The sequence below is a fragment of the Dromiciops gliroides genome, chromosome 2 (assembly GCF_019393635.1).
Source record: "Dromiciops gliroides isolate mDroGli1 chromosome 2, mDroGli1.pri, whole genome shotgun sequence".
NCBI classification, from domain to species: domain Eukaryota; kingdom Metazoa; phylum Chordata; class Mammalia; order Microbiotheria; family Microbiotheriidae; genus Dromiciops; species Dromiciops gliroides.
Genome location: NC_057862.1, coordinates 682,946,881 through 682,967,100, shown reverse-complemented (window position 1 = coordinate 682,967,100; position 20,220 = coordinate 682,946,881). Strand labels below are relative to the sequence as shown.

The 20,220-nt window shown below is 41.9% G+C and overlaps 1 protein-coding gene across 1 annotated transcript in view; it reads left to right on the top strand.

Moving 5' to 3' along the window:
- The window catches only part of EBF2 (EBF transcription factor 2), a 263,562-nt gene that overhangs the window by 15,465 nt on the left and 227,877 nt on the right, over positions 1-20,220 (top strand). The window contains exon 6 of the mRNA XM_043984840.1: positions 2,079-2,147. Coding sequence (XP_043840775.1) covers positions 2,079-2,147 — 69 coding nt within the window. The remainder of the gene's footprint in view (positions 1-2,078; positions 2,148-20,220) is intronic.

Sequence of the window (20,220 nt, the reverse complement as noted above, 5' to 3'; positions counted from 1 at the left end):
TCAATGGTGGCCATTTTTTTCCTTGTCCAGTATGGACAAAAGTTTTTTTTTCTATTTCAGCCATTTCAGAATGACATCTCTGGCCAAATCTGAACAGTTCCCCAATATGGTAATAACACCGGGGACAGAGTGAGTGTGGGCTGTACTGTGTGGTTGAAAATAGCCAGGACCAATTCAGAAGTCTGGAGTTTCTCTAAGCAGAGGACAGACAGAATGGTAGGGCATGTCTCTGTATCTACTATGGCTCTTAGCACAGGGCCTGGCACATAGTAGGTTGTCATAATATTTGTTGAATTGGGTCTCCAAAATATCTCTCACATCTAGTTTCCTTTGATTATTTGGCTAAAGTTCCCAGAGATCCAGTCCAATGCAAGTTGATCTAATTTAATTCAATAAATACTTATTGCATTCCTACTAGGCGCAAAGCACCATAATAAGCATTAGGGACAAAAAACACCTTATAGTTCTACTTGTGGAGAGGTGAATAAATTGATTGAATGAAAAAACAAACACTTCCTGTGTTCTAAGTACTCCAAGTAAAAGGTATGACTTGTAGCTTTGTAAGTGGATGTATGATAATTTGAGGGTGAAGGAGATGGTACTAATAGCTAATTGGCCCAGGAAACTCCTTGCAGGTTAGAAGGTGGCTGAACCTTGAAAGAAGTTAAGGATTCTGAGAGTGTGAGAGGTGTGTTGGCCTTCCAGAATGGAGATTGCTGTTTGTAAAGGCTCATAGATGGGAAATGGAATGCCAAGTTTAGGGCAAAACAATCAGGTTGTTGGGGTTGGAATGTAGGATTCAGGGAGGGGAAGAATGGTAACGAATCTAGAAAGGTTCTTTTTTTCCCCTCAATTTGCATTCGATCTCTAGGCTCCAACTTTTTCCTCATCTCTAATATTTCAGCAAACCAAATGTCTGCCCTGGGTTAAGGGACCTTTGGGGTCCCTTCCACCTCTGGGATCCCTCCTACATTTTTGAATAAGGCTTTATAATTGTACTTTCAGGCTCTATATTAGCTTCTTTAACCAAGTCTCACCCTGGACCAACAGTGTCTTATATAGATAAAAATGTTCGCTAAATTAAAGAGGAAATGAACTTCCCTTCATGTCCAGCATATTTCTGTCCACTCCCTTCCAAGATGGCCTGTGCTTACTTCATGCAAATTGTTTTTGTTTGTTGTATTAGCTTAAACAAACTCCAATTAGAAAGGTACATGAAACTCTGGAAATAGAAAGTATCTAGGACTAAAGTGACATGACTTGGATCATCCATACTACTGGCTCTCTCTGTTAGCATCTTTCTTTCCTTCCTTCCTTCCTTCCTTCCTTCCTTCCTTCCTTCCTTCCTTCCTTCCTTCCTTCCTTCCTTCCTTCCTTCCTTCCTTCCCTTCCTTCCTTCCTTCCTTCCTTCTTTCCTTCCTTCCTTCCTCCTTCCTTCCCTCCCCTCCCTCCCTCCCTCCCTCCCTTCCTTCCTTCCTTCCTTCCTTCCTTCCTTCCTTCCTTCCTTCCTTCCTTCCTTCCTTCCTTCCTTCCTTCCTCCTTCCTTCCCTCCCTCCCTTCCTCCCTCCCCTCCCTCCTTTCCTTCCTTCTTTCCTTCCTTCCTCCCTCCTTCCTTCCTTCCCTCTTTCTTTCCATTAAATACCTACTTTGTGCCCAGTATTGTATGAGGTTCTGTGGGGTTTATAACACCATCCTCATCCTCCAGGAATTCACAGTCTCCTTACAGAGTCCCAGATTCAAAGAATGTCAGAACTAGAAGGGACTTTAGAGGCTCCAGTCCAGCTCCTTCCTTTTGCAGTAGAGAGACAAAATCAGAAAGAGGAGTGAGTGACTTGCCCACTGTCACTTGGCAGGTCTGTGCCCCAGTGAGGTCTAGACTCCACGGCTCTTGCCTCATGATCTATCACTTTTGTGATAGCACCCAAGATGCAGGGACTGTTTGTAATTTAATTAGGATAGGTGTGAATGGGAGGGTGGGTGGGGGCTTGTTTGCCATCTTCAATGATTGCTGGTTGGGGGGCCCCTTGAATTTTGTGGAGTTAAACCTATTTTTGTTTCCTCCCCTCCATTCCCTGCAGTCGGTGCTGTGAGAAGAAGAGCTGTGGCAATCGGAATGAGACCCCTTCAGACCCAGTCATCATTGACAGGTAGGAAGCATTTTTTTTCTTAAGTAGATTTCCCTTTTCTCATGAGGTTCAAGGTTGGTTCTCTATCTCCTGGCACTCCATTGTTGGGTAGGTACAGAGAGGCCTGCAGGGTCTTGGAAAAAAGTGGAAGTTGGCTGTCATCATTCCAGTTAGATGGTCCTTGGAGAAACCAGTACTTCTAAATGTCCTCTTGGCTTCTCTTCCTGCATGATAATTTCAATGCCAGTGATATGTGTCTGGAGTCAATGTCTGACGTCTCTACCAACTTACAGGCACTTGATGTGGCAGCATCCTAGAAAGGGTATCATTTCAGGGCTTGGCCGTTGCCTTTGTAGTGAGTTTTGGGGTTTGTGGTTGGGCTCAGAGAATATCTAGGCAAAACTTTCCGAGGTTTGGGGGGGGAAGGGAACCGATTTCATTCTCCATTGAATCTGGTCTTCTGTTTTCCCTTGGGATGCTGAGCTGAGGACTTGCTTTCTATGCCTGTTCTAATGGGTAACCGATTCTTTTGGGCCAAGGCTGGAGGATGACTTGCCATCCTTTCTATTTTGCCTTTTTTGAGTAACATGGGAAAGGGAAATAGAGCTAAGCAAGCCAGCAAAGACAAACAAAATCATCCGTCTGAGACTGTAAAATCCTGAGGAAAACCCCATTTCCTGTTCTTCATCTCCCAGTCCTTTTTCATTCTTTAGATCAGAAATTCTCAGCCTTTGGCAAGAATAGGATCCCTTAAAAAAATTCCCCCACAATTCACATGAGAGTTGTGTTACTGTTCGCATGTTGACTGAGCTGATAAAAAGCAAATATGAATTCAGTAACACTTTGGAATGAATTTGTGTTTTAATCACTACATGAGAAGCAGCTTGGCATAATGGATAGAGACCTAGACTGGGGACCAGAAGACCTGGGTTCATGTGCTACCTCTGAAATATACTGTGTGCCTTTGGACAAAACACTTATTTCCCCATTTCCACAAACGTCTATCTCTAAGACTCTAAATTGTAGAAGAAACCAGTTCCCTAAACAAGTGAAATCTTATGTCCAGTCTCCATCCTCTTTTCTTTCTTTTTTTTTCCCTTGGGACAATGAGGGTTAAGTGAATTGCCAGGGTCACACAGCTAGTAAGTATCAAGTATCTGAGGCTGGATTTGAACTCAGGTCCTCCTGAGTCCAGGGCTTGTGCTTTATCCACTGCGCCACCTACCTGCCCCTATCTCCATCCCTCTTAATCACAGCAATTCTATATACTCTTGAAAAAAGGTCACACATAATATTCTGGTACTAATACTATAAGCTATAGAAAAGTTACTGATTTGCATCATGGAGGGAGTTTCCTATACAAGGAGTTCTCCATATCAGTGCAATCACAAGTTTAGGAGCCTTATTACAGTAACGAGAGAGACACGTTCAGTCTAGAGAAGATTGATTGGCTTATTTATTACCTTGCCTCATGCCCTGGAAGGCTGTGAGTCACGACTAGATCACGGGATCGGTTTGTTAGAATCGGCACACCTTTTCCATATGGGCTGGAAACTCAGCTTCCAAGGAGGTCTCTTCCATTCTCTAAGATTTGACAATTGTTTTTACAGTCTGGCTCAGCAGTAAAATCTTGAAATTGAGTTAGCGTGGACCCTGTTTAGACTGAATAGATAGCACCCAGTTCTTTGCTGAATTGTAGGTCTAAAATTATAACCCCGGGCTCTCTTCCCAATTTCATTGGTTTTTGTTTGTTTGTTTTTGGGGCAATGAGGGTTAAGTGACTTGTCCAGAGTCACAAGCTATTAAGTGTCAAATGTCTGAGGCCGGATTTGAACTCAGGTCATCCTGAATCCAAGGCCTGTGCTTTATCCACTGCACCACCTAGCTGCCCCTTCCCAGTTTCGTTGTGGACACTATGGTATAGGAAGAGGAAGCAGGAAACAAGGTTCCTGAGCCTACCTGAGCTCCTGTCTTGGTTTGGTGCCCTTAAGCAGATCACTGGGGTTATTCTTTCTCAATTGCCCTCCCTAAATCCTGGTGGGAGAGGCATGCTTGTCAGCTCTAGACACCGTTCAGATCCTTGTCCCAAGTGGAAGGTCAAGAGCTCTAGCATTTCCCACCTCCTGAGATGGGAGCCTAAAGACATTGAAAGACTACCAGGCAGGCAAGTTGGAAGGGGGGCTACTGCATGTACTAAGAAATGACCTTGGAGGTCCCTTCAACTCTGAGCCTCTGTGATTTGGAGATCTCAGGAACCTCATGGAGTCAGGTTCCTCAGAGGCCCAGAGAGTCTTGGGAAAAGAGGATGGGACAATACAGGGTGTATTCCAAAGTGTATGGTTATTTACAGTGTAAAGATTGGGAGATTTTGGCCTTGAAGGACCTCTTGTCATTTTATAGATGAGCCCAAGGTCACATTGGTATTAAAATCCATGTCCTTTGATTCTAAATAAGTCTTCCTATATCACTGCATGCAACTCAGTTTCAGAAGGCTGTTTGCAACCTCATCAGTCTTTCTCAGATTATATGAACAAAATCATAGACTTGCAGAGTAGAAGAATCTTAAAGACCATCTCATTGAAATCTGTCATTTGATTAATTTTTTTTTCAAACAGAGATTTGTCTTCTCTCCCTTCCACTTCCTCTACCCTTTAATGAGAAAGCAAGAAAAACAAAATCCCTATCACAAGACATGTAAAGTCAAGCAAAGCAAATTCTTGTATTGGCCATGTCAAAAAAAAATTAATCTTTCCTTTGAGTCCATTCCATCTCTATCAGAAAGTGGGGGCCTATTTCTTCTCTCCTTTTATTTAAAGTTTTTTTAATAGATTCTTTTTTGTTTTTACAGTGAAATGATTTTCCAATACATCTCTCTCCCCACTCCCCTCCATTGAACCTTCAGTGTAACAAAGAAAAAACTTACATGCAACCAAACAACCAATGCAGAGATCAAATCTGACAGTTTAGAGAACATTCTTCACTAGGTTTCAGAATTCTGTGTCTTTTTGTCTAGAAGGGGAGAGAAAGATGTATTTCATCATCTATTCTGTGATGAGATGGATCTTTACAATTAATCAGGGTTGTTTTCATGTACATCATCGTAGCCATTACATTTATTGTTCTCCAGATTCTGATGATTTCACTCAGCATTGATTTGTCAAGCCTGCCCATGTTATGCTTCTATGAATTCCTCATATTCATTGTTTCTTTTTAAAATAATTTTTATCACACTTTCATTTTTATGTCACCCCCACTTCTCAATATACCACCCCCACCTTCCCTTTGTAGAAAGCTATTCCTTATTGGATAGAGACTGGAATAGGGATGTACCTGTGATTTTATTGATATACCCAGGTGAGGAAGCTCCCTCTACCAATGCATGGCAACAAATTATCTGAAATTTATAGTCTTTGGAAAGTAACCCAGAGTTCTTGGAAATTAAATGATGTAGCTAGGCCATGTGTCAGAAGTAGAGCTTGAACCCATCTTTTCTTGGCTTTGAGGCTGGTTCTCTATTCACTAGGGTTCTCATCACTTAAAACAAAGAATGTCCCCCCCAAAAAACCCCAAACAAACAAAAACCCCAAAGAATGCAGAGAGAAAATAAACAGTTCAGAAAAAAACTAATCAGCAGATCCCCAAAGTCTGACATTCTATACAATGTTCCATAGCTATAGTCCCCCAGTTCTGCAAAAAGTTAGGGAAGTGGGGCAGCTAGGTGGTGCAGTGGATAGAGCACCAGCCTTGGATTCAGGAGGACGCGAGTTCAAATCTGACCTCAGACACTAACACTTATTAGCTGTGTGACCCTGGGCAAGTCACTTAACCCCAATTGCCTCACCACCAAAAAAAAAAAAGTTAGGGAAGTGCCTTCTCATATCCCTTCTTTGGGGCCAAAGTTGGTTATTATAATTTCATGGAAGTTTCCATTACATGTTTTGTGGTTCTTCTTTCCATTTATATTATTTTATAGTCTTTGTGTATATTGTTTACTTTGCATCAGTTCATTGAAGTTTTCACATACTTCTCTGCATTCATCATATCCATCATTTCTTAGGGAGAATTCTATTCAATTACATTCATTTAGCATAATTTGTTTTTTTAATTTAATTTAATTTTGATTTTTGTTCCAAATTTTCTCTTGCCTTCTTCCCTTCCCCCATCCATTGAGAAGGCAAGAAAAATAAAACTCACTACAAGTATGTATGGATATGCAACATAAATTTCTGTACTAGCCATATTTCAAGAAAAAAAAGAAAATAATTTCAATCTGCTTTCTGAGTTTATCAGTTAGTTCTCTATCTGGAGGTAATTAGCATGTTTCATCATGAGTCCTTTGGAATTATGGTTAGTTACTGTGTTGATCAGAATAGCTGTCTTTCTTTACAATATTGCAGTTCCATTGTTCTCCCCATACTTCTCACTTTACTTTGTGCAGCATAATTTCAATTGAATAAAATTTCAATCTGTACAGCTCAAATCCAAACATATCTACTTTATTTCCAGCTTTTTTGACTGTCCCCCCAAATGCTGCTGCAGATGTTTTTGTGTCCATGGAACTCTCATTTCTGGCTTTGACTTCTTTGGGGACTATGCCTACCAGTAGGGTCCTTGGGTTAAATGTTCTCAGAATTCTAAATTATTCCACAAACTGGTTGTATGAGTTTATGGTTCCACCAATGGGGTATTAGTGCGCCTGCCTCTCCGATGTTCCTCCACCATTGACTGTTTCTGTCTTTGTTTTTATCTGACACATTGATAGACCCCTCCCTTTAAAGAGGAAGAAACGGGAGAGACTAACACAACTTCGTCAAGGTCAGAGAACTTGTTAGTAGATGAACCAGTCTGCCTGACCCCTGACCTATTCACTTCTAAAGTGGCGCTTTTCTCACCTCACTGCCCTGCCTTTTTTAGTTTCCCTCACCTCAAACAGAAAGCAAATGTTAGTGAGGACTGGAATGACATGTGTGTCTACTTTCTCCCTGCTTCTGAGGATGAAGTTCAGAGGGTAGCTTCCTAAAAATGGGGGCTGCATTCACTGGTGTAATGAGAATGCTGGATTTCAAGACAGGGATATGGGCTCAGAAACCATCTCCATATTGGTGGATCTTTTGCGGGTCATTTAACATCTTTTGGCCTCAGTTTCCCTCTCAGTAAAATGGAGGGGGTGGGTGGGCTAGATGACCTCTGAGGTGTCTTCTAGCTCTATACGTCACATATTGGGCCAGCCTAGGTGTAATTCCATAGCTCTGGCGATGACTGCTTTGTGAGAATTGGAACTCTTCGTTTCCATCTGAACTATTTATCTAGTCCCTTTCACTAGCTCATCTTTCCAAAAGGCATTCCAACTTCATGCCCCTGACTCTACTAATAAACACTCTGTAAACCAGCTTCAAAAAAACGCTCCCCAACCCATAAATGGGAACCAATACCTTGCATCTCTTATACATGCTCGGTATTCAGCTTCAGTTTTTACTTTTAAACACAATCTGTAATATACGCCCTACGAATACCACCGACTCTGTTTTTTTCTTACGCTGATGCACATGTAAGAGACAGGAAATTATCGAACTTTACATTTCTGAGAGGGGTAGTGGATAGCCCCATTGGGCCTACGCATGGTTGGACTGAAGAGCCTGAGATCCTTGCAAGAAGGTGGAAGTTGTTTCTTGGTAACCTATCATGGCGTTTTATGGGACCGTGGCATTTATTTTTACTATCTCGTAGGCAGTTAAACAGCCCTGTGATGGCTCCGCGTCACTTAAAATACGTGTTACTTCCGAAATGCAGCACGTCTGCCCACGGAAACATACATACCAGAGTGTATTGTAAACTGGCGAGTTTCACGTTTTAAGAGAACACATTTTATTGTAAACAGATGCGTTGGTTTCACTTGTTTATCAGAGGGTTTTTGTTTTGAAAATATTGTTCCCTCGAAGAAGCAGCCTGGCTTACTCTAGCCTCTTTGTCTTTGGGGGTGTGCCTGGTGTGTGTGTGTGTGTGTGTGTGTGTGTGTGTGTGTGTGTGTGAGTGTGTGTGTGTGCGCGCGCGCGCGCGTGTGCGTGCGTGCGTGTGTTTGTGTGCCTTTGTCTATAGAAGAGAACAGGCAGTGATTTCTAATCCTTTCTTCAGTAATCATCTAGGGACTGTCAGGATGAATTGTGTGGCCGGAGGGGGTGGGGTGGGGTCCTGGAAAGAGCTCTAGCCTGAGTTTGGAGACCACAAAGTCTGCTCCTGGTTCTCCACTTGTATGATAATGAACCAATCACTTCTACTTTCTGAACTTCTTTTTCCTGCTTGGTAAAATGAGGGGGCTGGATGAGATGATTTCTAAAGTCCTTTCCAGCTCGGTATCAATAGTTTTATGATGTCAAACTGTCTTTTAAATCTATCACAGAATCACAGAAGGTCAGTCAGAAGGGACATAGGGGCCATCTAGGGCAACTCAGATGTGAAAGATGATTCCCTTGATGAAATCCTTAGCAAGCGGTCATCTGGCCTTTGATGAAATACCTCCAATAAGGCCTGTGCTCCGGAAGGAGTCCTGGCCACTACCATCGGGAGGGCGAGCCACTTCTCCACCAGCGTTAAGAGGAGACAGATAATGGCGGAACTTCCACTGAGGACCCAGAGGACTACTTGCCTCTTTGCTGTTGTTTACAGATTTTCCTTCACTCTATTCCACTAGGAGCTCTTTTACCCTTTCCAATCAGGGGAGGGTGATTATCAGCGTGATTTTACAGGATGGTCTCTGTTCATTGGCTCATCCCATGACTTCTTTTCTGATATTGTCCCAGATCTCTGACTCTTTTCCCATTAAAGAGAAGGGTCCTGACACATCTCTTCACATCATGTAGATTTTCAGAGCTAGGATCGCATCTCTGATGTATATGTATATGTATATGTATATGTACATGTATATGTATATGTACATGTATATGTATATACACATACTCATGTGCTTATACACACATGACACACACATATAACATAACACAATAAAATATGTAATCTATACTATATGTTAACATATATATGGTTATATATAAAGTTTTCAGTTGTCTTTAATGTGTAGTAGAAGAATGAAAGGAAGGGTCAGCTAGGTTGGACAGTGAATAAAGCACTGGCCCTGGATTCAGGAGGACCTGAGTTTAAATCCAGCCTCAGACACTTGACACTTACTAGCTGTGTGACCCTGGGCAAGTCACTTAACCCTCATTGCCCTGCAAAAAAAAAAGATATTTAAAAAAGAAGAATGAAAGGAAAGTAGCATTCTGTAGTGAAAAGAAGACTGATTGGAGTCAGAGCATCTTTGAGACTACTGCTGTGTAGTAAGTGCCCTTGGGTAAATCACTGAGAGTCTCTCTGAATCTCAGTTTGCTTATCTGTATCATGAGAGGACTGGACTAGAACAGGATCAAATGAAATAATATGCTTGCAAACCTTAAAGTACACCACCACCACCACCACACCTCTATGGTCCCTTACAACTTGAGTTCCAAGATCTTGGAGTATCACTCTTACTTATGCAGGAAACCAGGTGAATGCACCATATGATAGTAACAGGAGACAAATTGTGGTATAAGGGCAATGCATTTAGAACCAAGTAACCTGGGTTTAAATCTCAACTCTGGAGCCTGGATGACCTTGGACACCTTATGTCAATCAAAGGCTTAACAAACTTTACAGTGTTCTAGAAATGTGAACTATTCTAGTTATGCTTCTTTCTTTCTCTCGGGGCCTCAGTTTCCTCCTTTGTAAGATAAGATTGTCGAGCTGGATCGATTTCTAAGCTGTCCTCCTTCCACTTAGGGTCTAATGATGCTGAGTCATACTGCTTCTAAAAGAGAGTGGGACATAGAGGCAAAAAAGCTACAAAAGGCCATCGCCCTGGGCTTTTTAATGTTTTGAAAAAAGTCCAAAGTTCTATAGTTCTCATTTTGGACTCTGTCTCTGATTAGCAGCCTGCTGTGTGTGTGTAGAAATTAAAAGGCTCACAGTGATTTACATTTGTGGTTCCTGATAGAAGCAGGAATGCTGCCCTGTTTAGGATATATCGCTTTTTTTTCCGCCCTCTACCTGTTCCCTCACTGAAAATTTCTTCTAAGGAGAAGAGTAGATGGGAAAGAAAGCCTAGCAGAGTAGACTGAGTATGGTATTGGGAGTCAGGGGACCTGGGCTCACAGCCCTGTGCGGCCATTTACTGCCTGTGTGACTTTGATCAAGTCGCTGAACTTTTCTGGATTTTAGGAGCCAGATCTAGGGGGTGCTGGGGTCTGCTCATTATTAGTGTGAGCATTTGTACCTCAGAAACTGGGAAATCAGGGATCGATGTATTGTTTTATTGGTTGTCTAGTGATGGATTATGAAAGCGATGGATGGGCTAACAATGAAGATTAAACTTGGAAAGCATGTCCTAGGTATGTATGTGTATTTTCCAGAATACACATTTATTCGTTACACACTTATTGGCGCACCCTTAGAGCACTAAGGTTCCTTAGAATCTTAATAACTCATAAACTTCCAAGAACCCCTTTCATTGCATTTGAAATCTTAAATGATAATTGTTTTAATGCAGGCAACCCCCATGTGTCATGGGGGACCAATAAGAAAGTGGAAGAGGGGGGCAGCTAGGTGGTGCAGTGGATAAAGCACCAGCCCTGGATTCAGGAGGACCTGAGTTCAAATCCAACCTCAGACACTTGACACTAGCTGTGTGACCCTGGGCAAGTCACTTAACCCTCATTGGCCCACCAAAAAAAAATAAATAAAAAGAGGGGAAAAAAAGAAAGTCGAAGAGACTGGGGACTGCTTCCCTTTACACTTTGATCTAGAGTCAGAAGACCTCTGTTTGAATCCTGTTATGGACATCTTTTATTTTTTTTTATTTTTTATTTCTTTTAATTAATAAAGTATTTTATTTTTTTCCATTACATGTAAAGCTAGTTCTCAACTTTTGTTTATACAAGCTTTACAATTTCAGATTTTTCTCCCTCCTCCCCTCCCTCCCCCTTCCCCTAGACAGCAGGTAATCTGATATAGGTTATATATATATATATATATATATATATACACACACACACACATATACATATATCTACACATACATACATATACACATATATACACACATAATAACATTAATCCTATTTCTGCATTAGTCATGTTATAAGAGAAAAAAATCAGAGCAATGATGAAAAACCTCAAAATAGAAAAAAAACAACAGCACCAAAACCAAAATAAATAGTATGGTTCATTCGGCATCTATACTCCACAGTTCTTTTTTTTTTTTCTTGGATTTGGAGATCCTCTTCCATCATGAGTTCCCTGGAACTCTTCTGTACCATTGCATTGGTGAGAAGAATATAGTCCATCATAGTAGATCAACACTCAATGTTGATGATACTGTGTACAATGTTCTTCTGGTTCTGCTCATCTCACTCATTATCAGCTCACACAAGACTCTCCAGGTTTCTCTGAACTCCTCCTGCTCATCATTTCTTACAACACAATAGTATTCCATTGTATTCATATACCACAGCTTGTCCAGCCATTCCCCAATTGATGGGCTTCCCCATAACTTCCAGTTCCTTGCCACCACGTAAAGAGCAACTATAAATATTTTTGTACATGTGGGTCCCTCTCCCCTTTCCATGATCTCTTTGGGAAAAAGACCCAAAAGTGATATTGCTGGGTCAAAGGGTATGCACAGCTTTATCGCCCTTTGGGCATAATTCCAAATTGCTCTCCAGAATGGTTGGATCAGTTCACAGCTCCACCAACAATGCATTAGTGTTCCAATTTTCCCACAGCTTCTCCAACATTTATTATTTTCCTTTTTTGTCATTTTAGCCAATCTGATAGGTGTCAGGTGGTACCTCAGAGTTGTTTTAATTTGCATCTCTCTAATGATTAGAGATTTAGAGCATTTTTTTCATATGGGAATAGATAGCTTTGGTTTCTTCATCAGAAAACTGCCTGTTCATATCCTTTGACCATTTCTCAATTGCGGAATGACTTGGATTCTTATAAACTTGATTTAGTTCCCTATATATTTAGAGATGAGGCCTTTATCAGAAGTACTGGCCACAAAAATTGTTTCCCAGCTTTCTGCCTCCCTTCTAATTTTGGATGCATTGCTTCTGTTTGTACAAAAAATTTTTAATTTAATGTATGCAAAATCATCCATTTTGCTTTTTATAATATACTCTATCTCTTGTTTGGTCATAACTGTTTTCCCTTTCCAAGATCTGATAGGTACACTATTCCTTTCTCTCCTAATTTACCTATGGTATCACCTCTTATGTCTAATCGTGTATCCATTTTGACCTTATTTTAGTATAAGGTGTCAGATGTTGGTCTATGCCTAATTTCTGCCATACTCTCTTCCAGTTTTCCCAGCAGTTTTTGTCAAATACTGAATTCCTATCCCAGAAGCTGGAGTCTTTGGGTTTATCAAACACTACATTACTAGTGTCATTTACTACTGCATTTCCTGAGCCTAGCCTATTCCATTGATCTACCACTCTATTTTTTAGCCAGTGCCAGATAGTTTTGATGACTGCCACTTTATAGTAAAGCTTCAGGTTTGGTACCGCTAACCCACCTTTCTGTGAATTTTTTTTTCATGATTTCCCTGGATATTCTTGATTTTTTGTTTTTCCAGATGAATTTTGTTATTATTTTTTCTAGCTCTATAAAATAATTTTTAGGTAGTCTGATTGGTATGGCACTGAATAAGTAAATTAATTTAGGCAGTATTGTCATTTTTACTATATTAGCTCTGCCTATCCATGAGCAATTGATATCTTTCCAATTGTTTAGATCTGATTTGATTTGTGTGAAGAGTGTTTGGCAGTTGTGTTCATAGAGTTCCTGGGTTTGGACATCTTTTAGCTATGTGACTTTGAATTAGTCATTTTACTTCTCCGGGACTTGGTTTCCTCATCTTTACATGCAGAGACTGGACTAGTTGCCCCCTAAGCTTCTTTCTAGCTTTGTTTTTGTTTTTGTTTTTGTGAGGCAATTGGGGTTAAGTGACTTGCCCAGGGTCACACAGCTAGTAAGTATTAAGTGTCTAAGGCAGGATTTGAACTCAGGTCCTCCTGAATCCAGGGCCGGCGCTCTATTGACTGTGCCACCTAGCTGCCCCTTCTTTCTAGCTTTAAATTCAGGATCCCATGATCTCAAGTGCAGGTTGGATTTGGGTCAAAGGACCTAGATTCAAGGTGATTTCCCCAATGTCAAGACCAGACAACTTAGTTTCTTTGGGCCTCAGTTTCCTCCCTCTGGAAAATAAGAGAGTTGGATCAGCTAGACTTTGAGTAATTGAAAAAATTCTAGATTTGCCTTTGAGGCCAGCTAGGTAATGAAGTACTTAGAAGGTGAGCCTTGGAGTCAAGAAGACCTGAGTCCTGCCTCCAACACTAACTGCATGACCTTGGGCAAATCACTTAATATCAGTTTCAATCATCTGTTAAAATGGGGATAATAATAGCTCCTATAACAACCCCTCAAAGGGTTCTTATGACGATTGAATGAGATAACCAAAAGTTTAAGGACTATTTATCATTACAACTATGAACATCTCTGTGAGGAAGGTATTCCGTGTATTGTTCTTCCAATTTTTCACAGCAACAGGGAGAAAACTGAGGCAGAGGTTAAATAATGTGCAATTTCTGCCCCCATGACCCTAGGAAGTCCCCATAATCTCCCTGAGCCTCAGTTTCCTCTCCTTCTAATAGGAAGGGGTTTGACTAGACATCCTTCCAGCTCAAACTTTAGAAGGTTAACAAAGACCTCAAGCCAAAGAATCTGCTCCCATTGAAGTTTCCAGGTTGGGCCTTCCCTGGGGCTGATCCAGGTCTCTCAGGAAGCCTCTTCCCAAGTGCTTTTCCCCACCTCTAGTCCTTGGCCCTCCAGCCCGATGGACCCCTCTCTCCCCCTCCTCCCCCTCCTCCGCTCCTACATCTGCTCTCCCTGCCGTTGCTGGAACCAGGGTGTTCCCCCCTGTACCTTCTCCCGCCATCTGGCACACCCCCCTTTCTGCAGCCTCTCTGCCTCATCAACTCCCCAGCTCCAACGAAACATATGTTTCATTCCTCTTTCCCCTGATCTATCTGTGCATTTCCTCTCTCTGATTTAACACTTTGCATTGGAGGCTGGAGATATTTGTGGGGTGGGGGAGTGAGTGAGGAGGCTGTAGGAGGAGAGCCTTGGCCCACCTGTCACACTGTCTTCCTCATGGGCGGGTGGGTGAGACGAGAGCTTGAATTCTACCAGTTTGGCTAATGCAGAACTAGATTTGGACCCAGAATGCTTGGGTTCGAGTCTTGGCTTTGACTCTTGGCTGACCCTGCGATCTTGGGCAAGTCCTTTAGCCACAGCATCATTTGCAGAAATTCTGGTGTCATGGAAAGAAGATCAGCTTTGGGGCGGGGCTGGTTTAAAATCAAGGCTCTTCCATTTACTTCTTGGGTGACTTTGGCCCAGTCACTGCCCCTTTTCCTCATCTGTGCAGTGAGGGGGTTGGTGCTAGAGCCGTCCCTTCCAGCTAGAAATCTCTGATCCCAAACCCATTCTAGTAGGTCCCAAATTTGTAGCATTTTTGAATGATAGAGAAATTCCTTCCATTAGCAGATGAGCCATAGAAAGTTTCCTGAGGCACAGAGAGGACAAATGACTTCCCTAGGGGTGCACAGTTAAAAAGTGTCAGGACTTCCTGACCCCAAGCTTCAAATTCAATCCACTGTAGCACCATACTTGTACCCTCTAGTAGTCAGGCTCAAAATAATACCTAAACTTTGCAAAAATGCTGGGCAAAAGCGGTGCAGTAACAGGGGGGAGGAAACCTGGACTCTTCCAGAGTTGGGAGTCTTGGATTCAAGTTCTGGTCCCACCATCTAATAGCAAGTCACTTCCTTCTCTGAGCTTTGGTTTCCTCGACTGTCAAATGGGATTATAACCCTTACCCTGCTTTCCCCAAAGGAATGTTGAGAAGAATGCATAAAGTATGATGCAATGGAGACAGTTGGATTTGGAGTAGGGGGACTTGGGTTCAAATTAGCCACCTATTGGCTGAGTGACCATGAGCAAATGATTCTCTGGGCCTCAATGTCCTCATTTGTAAAATTAGGGCTTGAACTAGATAACTTGTGAAGTTCCTCCCAGTCCTAGATCTCTGATCCATAAGACACACACACACACACACACACACACACACACACACATTATTATTATTTCACAACAACTTGCTATCTGTCTTCGTTTTGTTCATTTGCCAAAGAATTATCTTTAGATGTACTGAGCCATCTGTGATCTATGGTGCAGGCTCCTGATTTATCCTCACTTCTCCCTCTAATAATAACTCTCATTTACGTAGCATTTTATAAAGCCCTAGCCCCTTAACCAGGTAGGGAGAGCAAGTATGATTGGTCCCATTTTGCAGATGAAGTAGCTGAGACTCAGACACAAAAAGTAATTTGCCCAGAATTACAGAGGGAGTAACAGCTCAGATTGGATTTCACCACCTGTCTTCTGATTCTGACTTCAAGGCTTGTTTCCCTCCACTCTGCCTCCCCTTTGTCTTTGCAAACTTCTACATACCTTCCTCTCTAGCCTTCCCACCCCTTGGCCTGAAGGACTTTGTCTTTTCTTTGTCTTTCATAATTACTTCTCTGTGTCCCTGTGCTAGATTCTTCCCAAGAGAATGTTAAGAGTAGTGGCTGCTTCCTTTTTGTCCTTGTACATCCAGCATCCTGCACATCACCTGGCCTGTCCGGGATGCTTAATAAATGCTTGTTGAAGGAAGGAAGAAGAACAAGCATATATTAAGTGCTTACTATGTGCTTAGCCCTGGGGATGCAAATGTAAGTACAAAAGTAAGAGTCCCCACTCTCAGAGTTTGTTCCTTGGGGGAAAAAGATCTGGTACCCAGAGTATAGGGTGTGGTTTTGAAGTCAGGACCTGGGCTGAGAGGGAGATGAAGACTAGCTTGGGTCCCTCCACAAAATAGTGGTCCAGGAGGACCTCCCCATGGGAGAAGGAGACAGGTCTTACAGAGGGACATTACAGGTTGAAAAGGTGATGGGTGTGGTTCCAGGTGCTCAGGGAAGTTCTTCGATAAAATAGCAGCAGAAGCTTGGTTTTAAAAATCAAGAAAGCAGGAAGAAGGCTGGCAGTGGAATGGGGGCTGGTTGGGGCCTTTCCACAAAAGAGCAGCTTAGGAGACAGCGGATCCAGGTTTTATATTGGTAGATAAGTTTCCTATACTGATAAAATTATATCTGGTAAAAAAAACCCACCCAAATACCTGAGCTAACAATAACAATGCTAAAATTACTAATTAATACATTTACTACATTACTAATTACTACATTAACATTAATAATAACATTACTAATTAACATTACAACATTTAACATTAAAACATAATATAATTATATAAACTATATAACATGTAAGTTACATAATAACATTATATAACATTTAACATTGTAATAATGAAACATTTCACATTAATAATCATTCAGGAGGATGATCATAATAGGCAGGCATAGTAGAGGAGAGAAAGAACTGGTGTCCAAATCAAAAAAAAAAAACCAGGCTTAATTCCTGATTCTGACACATCCTGACTGTGTGACCCTGGCCAAGTCACCTACACAACTCCCCAAACCTCTAAGTGATGGAGGAAGTACAAGGGAAGAAACTGAGGTTTATTCATTTGCCTAAGGTCACACTGAGACTCAACACACTCTTGACTGGAGTGCAAAGCTCTTTCCATTACCCTCAACATCTCTGTAATATGATGTTGAGGTCCCAGACTGGTTACTATTTTAAGTCTAATATAACTGGTTGGCATTTTCTTGATGGGTTAAGAGGTGATATAGTATAATGGAGATCATCTTGAGGAAGAGGTAGGATTCTTGGTATTAGAGCCATGCTGCCCTGACTGGTGGATCACCTCAGGAATGCATTCTGGCACCTTTCAGGGCCTCAGGTTGTTATTCTATGAGTGAGGGGATTGGTCCATCCACTGCTGACATTCTTTGATGCTGTCCAGTGTGACCCCTCCTCTTCCTAAGCATCTTTGCCAAATGGCTAGAATTATTGATTCCTGCCCTCAGTTTACTCATCTCTAGTCTTGAGGGGCTATTGCTCTGTGGAGCTTCCTGGGGAATTTCCTAGGAGCTGCTCATCTGCTTGACCCTTTTCAAGGGAATGGCAATTCCTTACCCTCTGGAGAATGAGTGGCTGAATCCTCCCAGCTATCCTGGGGAGAAATCCTCATGTTTTTAACAAGAAATAATCTTCCCAGTGGGATGTGCAGCCGGAACATCACTGCCTAATACATCTCTCTCATTTCTGAACTCTCCTCGGACTTCAGCTGTCCCCCAGTGGAGAGCAGGGAGAAGGAAGGCCCTTTTAATTCCTTGATCTGAATTTAGGGTTACTGTCCTGGAATGTGACATTAGCTGGGCAGTGAGAAGGGAAGCCCACTGGATTTGATCTCCTCCTGTGTCACTCAGGGCAGATTCTGGTACTTAGTTGTTGCTTTTTCCCCCCTCATGTGGAAAGTGGGCATGGATCTTACTGTACTGAAGGTGAGATAATACCTTACGCACCGTAATCACCTCAGAGACACGATTTGGGGGTCTATTCTAAGGAAATTGGATGAAGACTCAAAAGTCCAGGCTTTGACTTTTCTAGCTGTTTGTCCTTGAGACTCTTTGACTCAGTGTCCTTATGTGTATTATGGGGGTGAGATAGGGATAGGGACTGGACCAATGATTTCCTTGGGATAGGGATATCCTAGATGAGTAAACTTGGAATACCTCATCAATTCAGGCTATCTCTGCAATTTCTGGCTCCAAAGCTAGTTCTTTATCCACCATGCCACATTGCCTCTTTTTTGTTTTGGTTTGTTTTGTTTTGGTGGGGCAATGAGGATTAAGTGTCTTGTCCAGGGTCCACACAGCTGGTAAGTGTCAAGTGTCTGAGGCCGGATTTGAGTCAGGTACTCCTGAATCCAGGGCTGGTGCTTTATCCACTGCACCACCTAGCTGCCCCCTGTCCATTGTTTTATAAAGAAAGGAAATATGAGCTAAAAATTACTATTGTGTAAAATTACTAGAACATTACAGTTCTGTCCTTGCTTTAGACATCTTTGATGAATTTGTTTCACTTTTTGCATTATAATAACTTAGACAACTAAATATCCCCATCTGAAATTGAACCCTCCCTTGTAACAACAATAAAAAAATCCACTAAGAAAAACAATCAACATTGTGATTGTGTCAAGAAAGTATGTAACACATGTATGTGGGTGTATATATAATATATGTGGTCCCTACCTTTCTAGTGAGGGAGAGATCTGTTCCCATCATTTGGAGCCCTTTTTTTTTGTCTCTTCTTCTTTGACTGAACTTCTCACAAACTCACATGTTTCTTCTTGGGGATGGATGACATCACATAGTGCATTCTTTAGCAGTTTCCTTATTCCATGGAATCACCATCATTCCATGGGACTGATCAGGGCCGAGAGAGAGTCATGAGGGGACAAAACACCCATCCAAAGTATAAATCTGATGGTCAAGGAGCCACACAATGGACACTCATCATCCTCTTAGATTTCCGGGTTTCCCTCTACCAATCATCTGTTCTAGTTATTTACTCCTATTTTCTGCTCATCAGAACTTCTGTATTTAACCTATAACCCCAAAACGTCACATCTACCTTTTGGAATACATTTTCCTTTTTCTCCATGCTTATTTGAATCTTACCCACACTTTGAGGGTGAGCTTAGAGCTGGTGGTTGTTGGTTGTTTGTCCTTCGTTCTTGGAGAGGACCACGACATCAGTGTGATGTCATGATGTGCAGTGAATTGGATTTAAGTGAGGGAGGGCTGTGTGAGGACACCAACCTCACTCTCTCCTCCAGAGCCATCTGGGTTCAGTAGCAAGATATATATGTGGATGACTGCAGATGGCCCTGGATGTTTCAGGCAATTGGGGTAAAGTGACTTATCCAGGGTCACACAGCTAGTAAGCGCTGAGGCAAGATTTGAACTCAGGTCCTCCTAATGTCAGGGCCAGTGCTCTATCTACCTAGCTTAGAGTAAGAAGGAAGAGAGGAAGAGGGAAAGGGAAAGTGAAGGAGGAAGGAGGAAGGAAGTAGACTTAGAGCCTTGCCCAGAATTACATAGCTAGCAAGGTCTGGTTAGATGGAAGATTATTCTTATTTCTGAGCAGTTATTTCCAATTTATTATAGGTGTATACCTTTTTCCCAGAACCATCATAAGATGGAAGTAAATTTATTTCCTTCTCTTTTCCTTCTTCCCAAGAAAACTCTTCAGGTAACAGTGAATACAGCCTGGAGAACACGCCACTATATATGTCTGGTTCAACAAACAGGCAAAAAAACCCAACTGGAGGTATTAGCCTGAAGAAGAGAAAACTTAGTGTGAAATGGTAGTGGTCTTCGAGTATTTGAAGGGTTACTTGGTGAAAGAGGGATTACATTGGTCAATTGGTCCCAGGGTAGAAGTAGGAGGCATGGGGGAAAACTTCAAAGAGGCAGATTTAGGTTTATTATAAAGATAAACCTATGGATCTGAAACTTTCTGAAGGGAAACAGGCTGCTTTGGGAAAGGAATACAGTCCAACTAGGGGCCTGCTCAATACCCCTCTTTCCAACTCTTGTTCTGGGTATCAATAATCAATCAGCAGTGTCATTGCTACTGGAAAGGCATGACAATCAATGCACATATGGTTCCATTCATAGCCCTTGGGACTGTCCAGAATGTCCAGGACTGAACAGAACAAAATTCTGTTCCCAGGTCACCACTCACCTCTGTCGCCTCAGTTTCCTCAACAGTGGGGATAATAATGGCACTTACCTCCCAGGCTTTTTGTGATGATCAAAATGAGATAATATTTGTAAAGTGCTTAGCACCATTTCTGTCACATAGTAGGTACTTAATAAATGCTTGTTTCCTTTCTCCCTTCCTAGCCCTTAGCACAGTGTTTGGCACATAGTAAATGCTCTAATAAATCTTCCTTCCCCCTTCCCTTCCCTTTCCCCTTCCCCTTTCC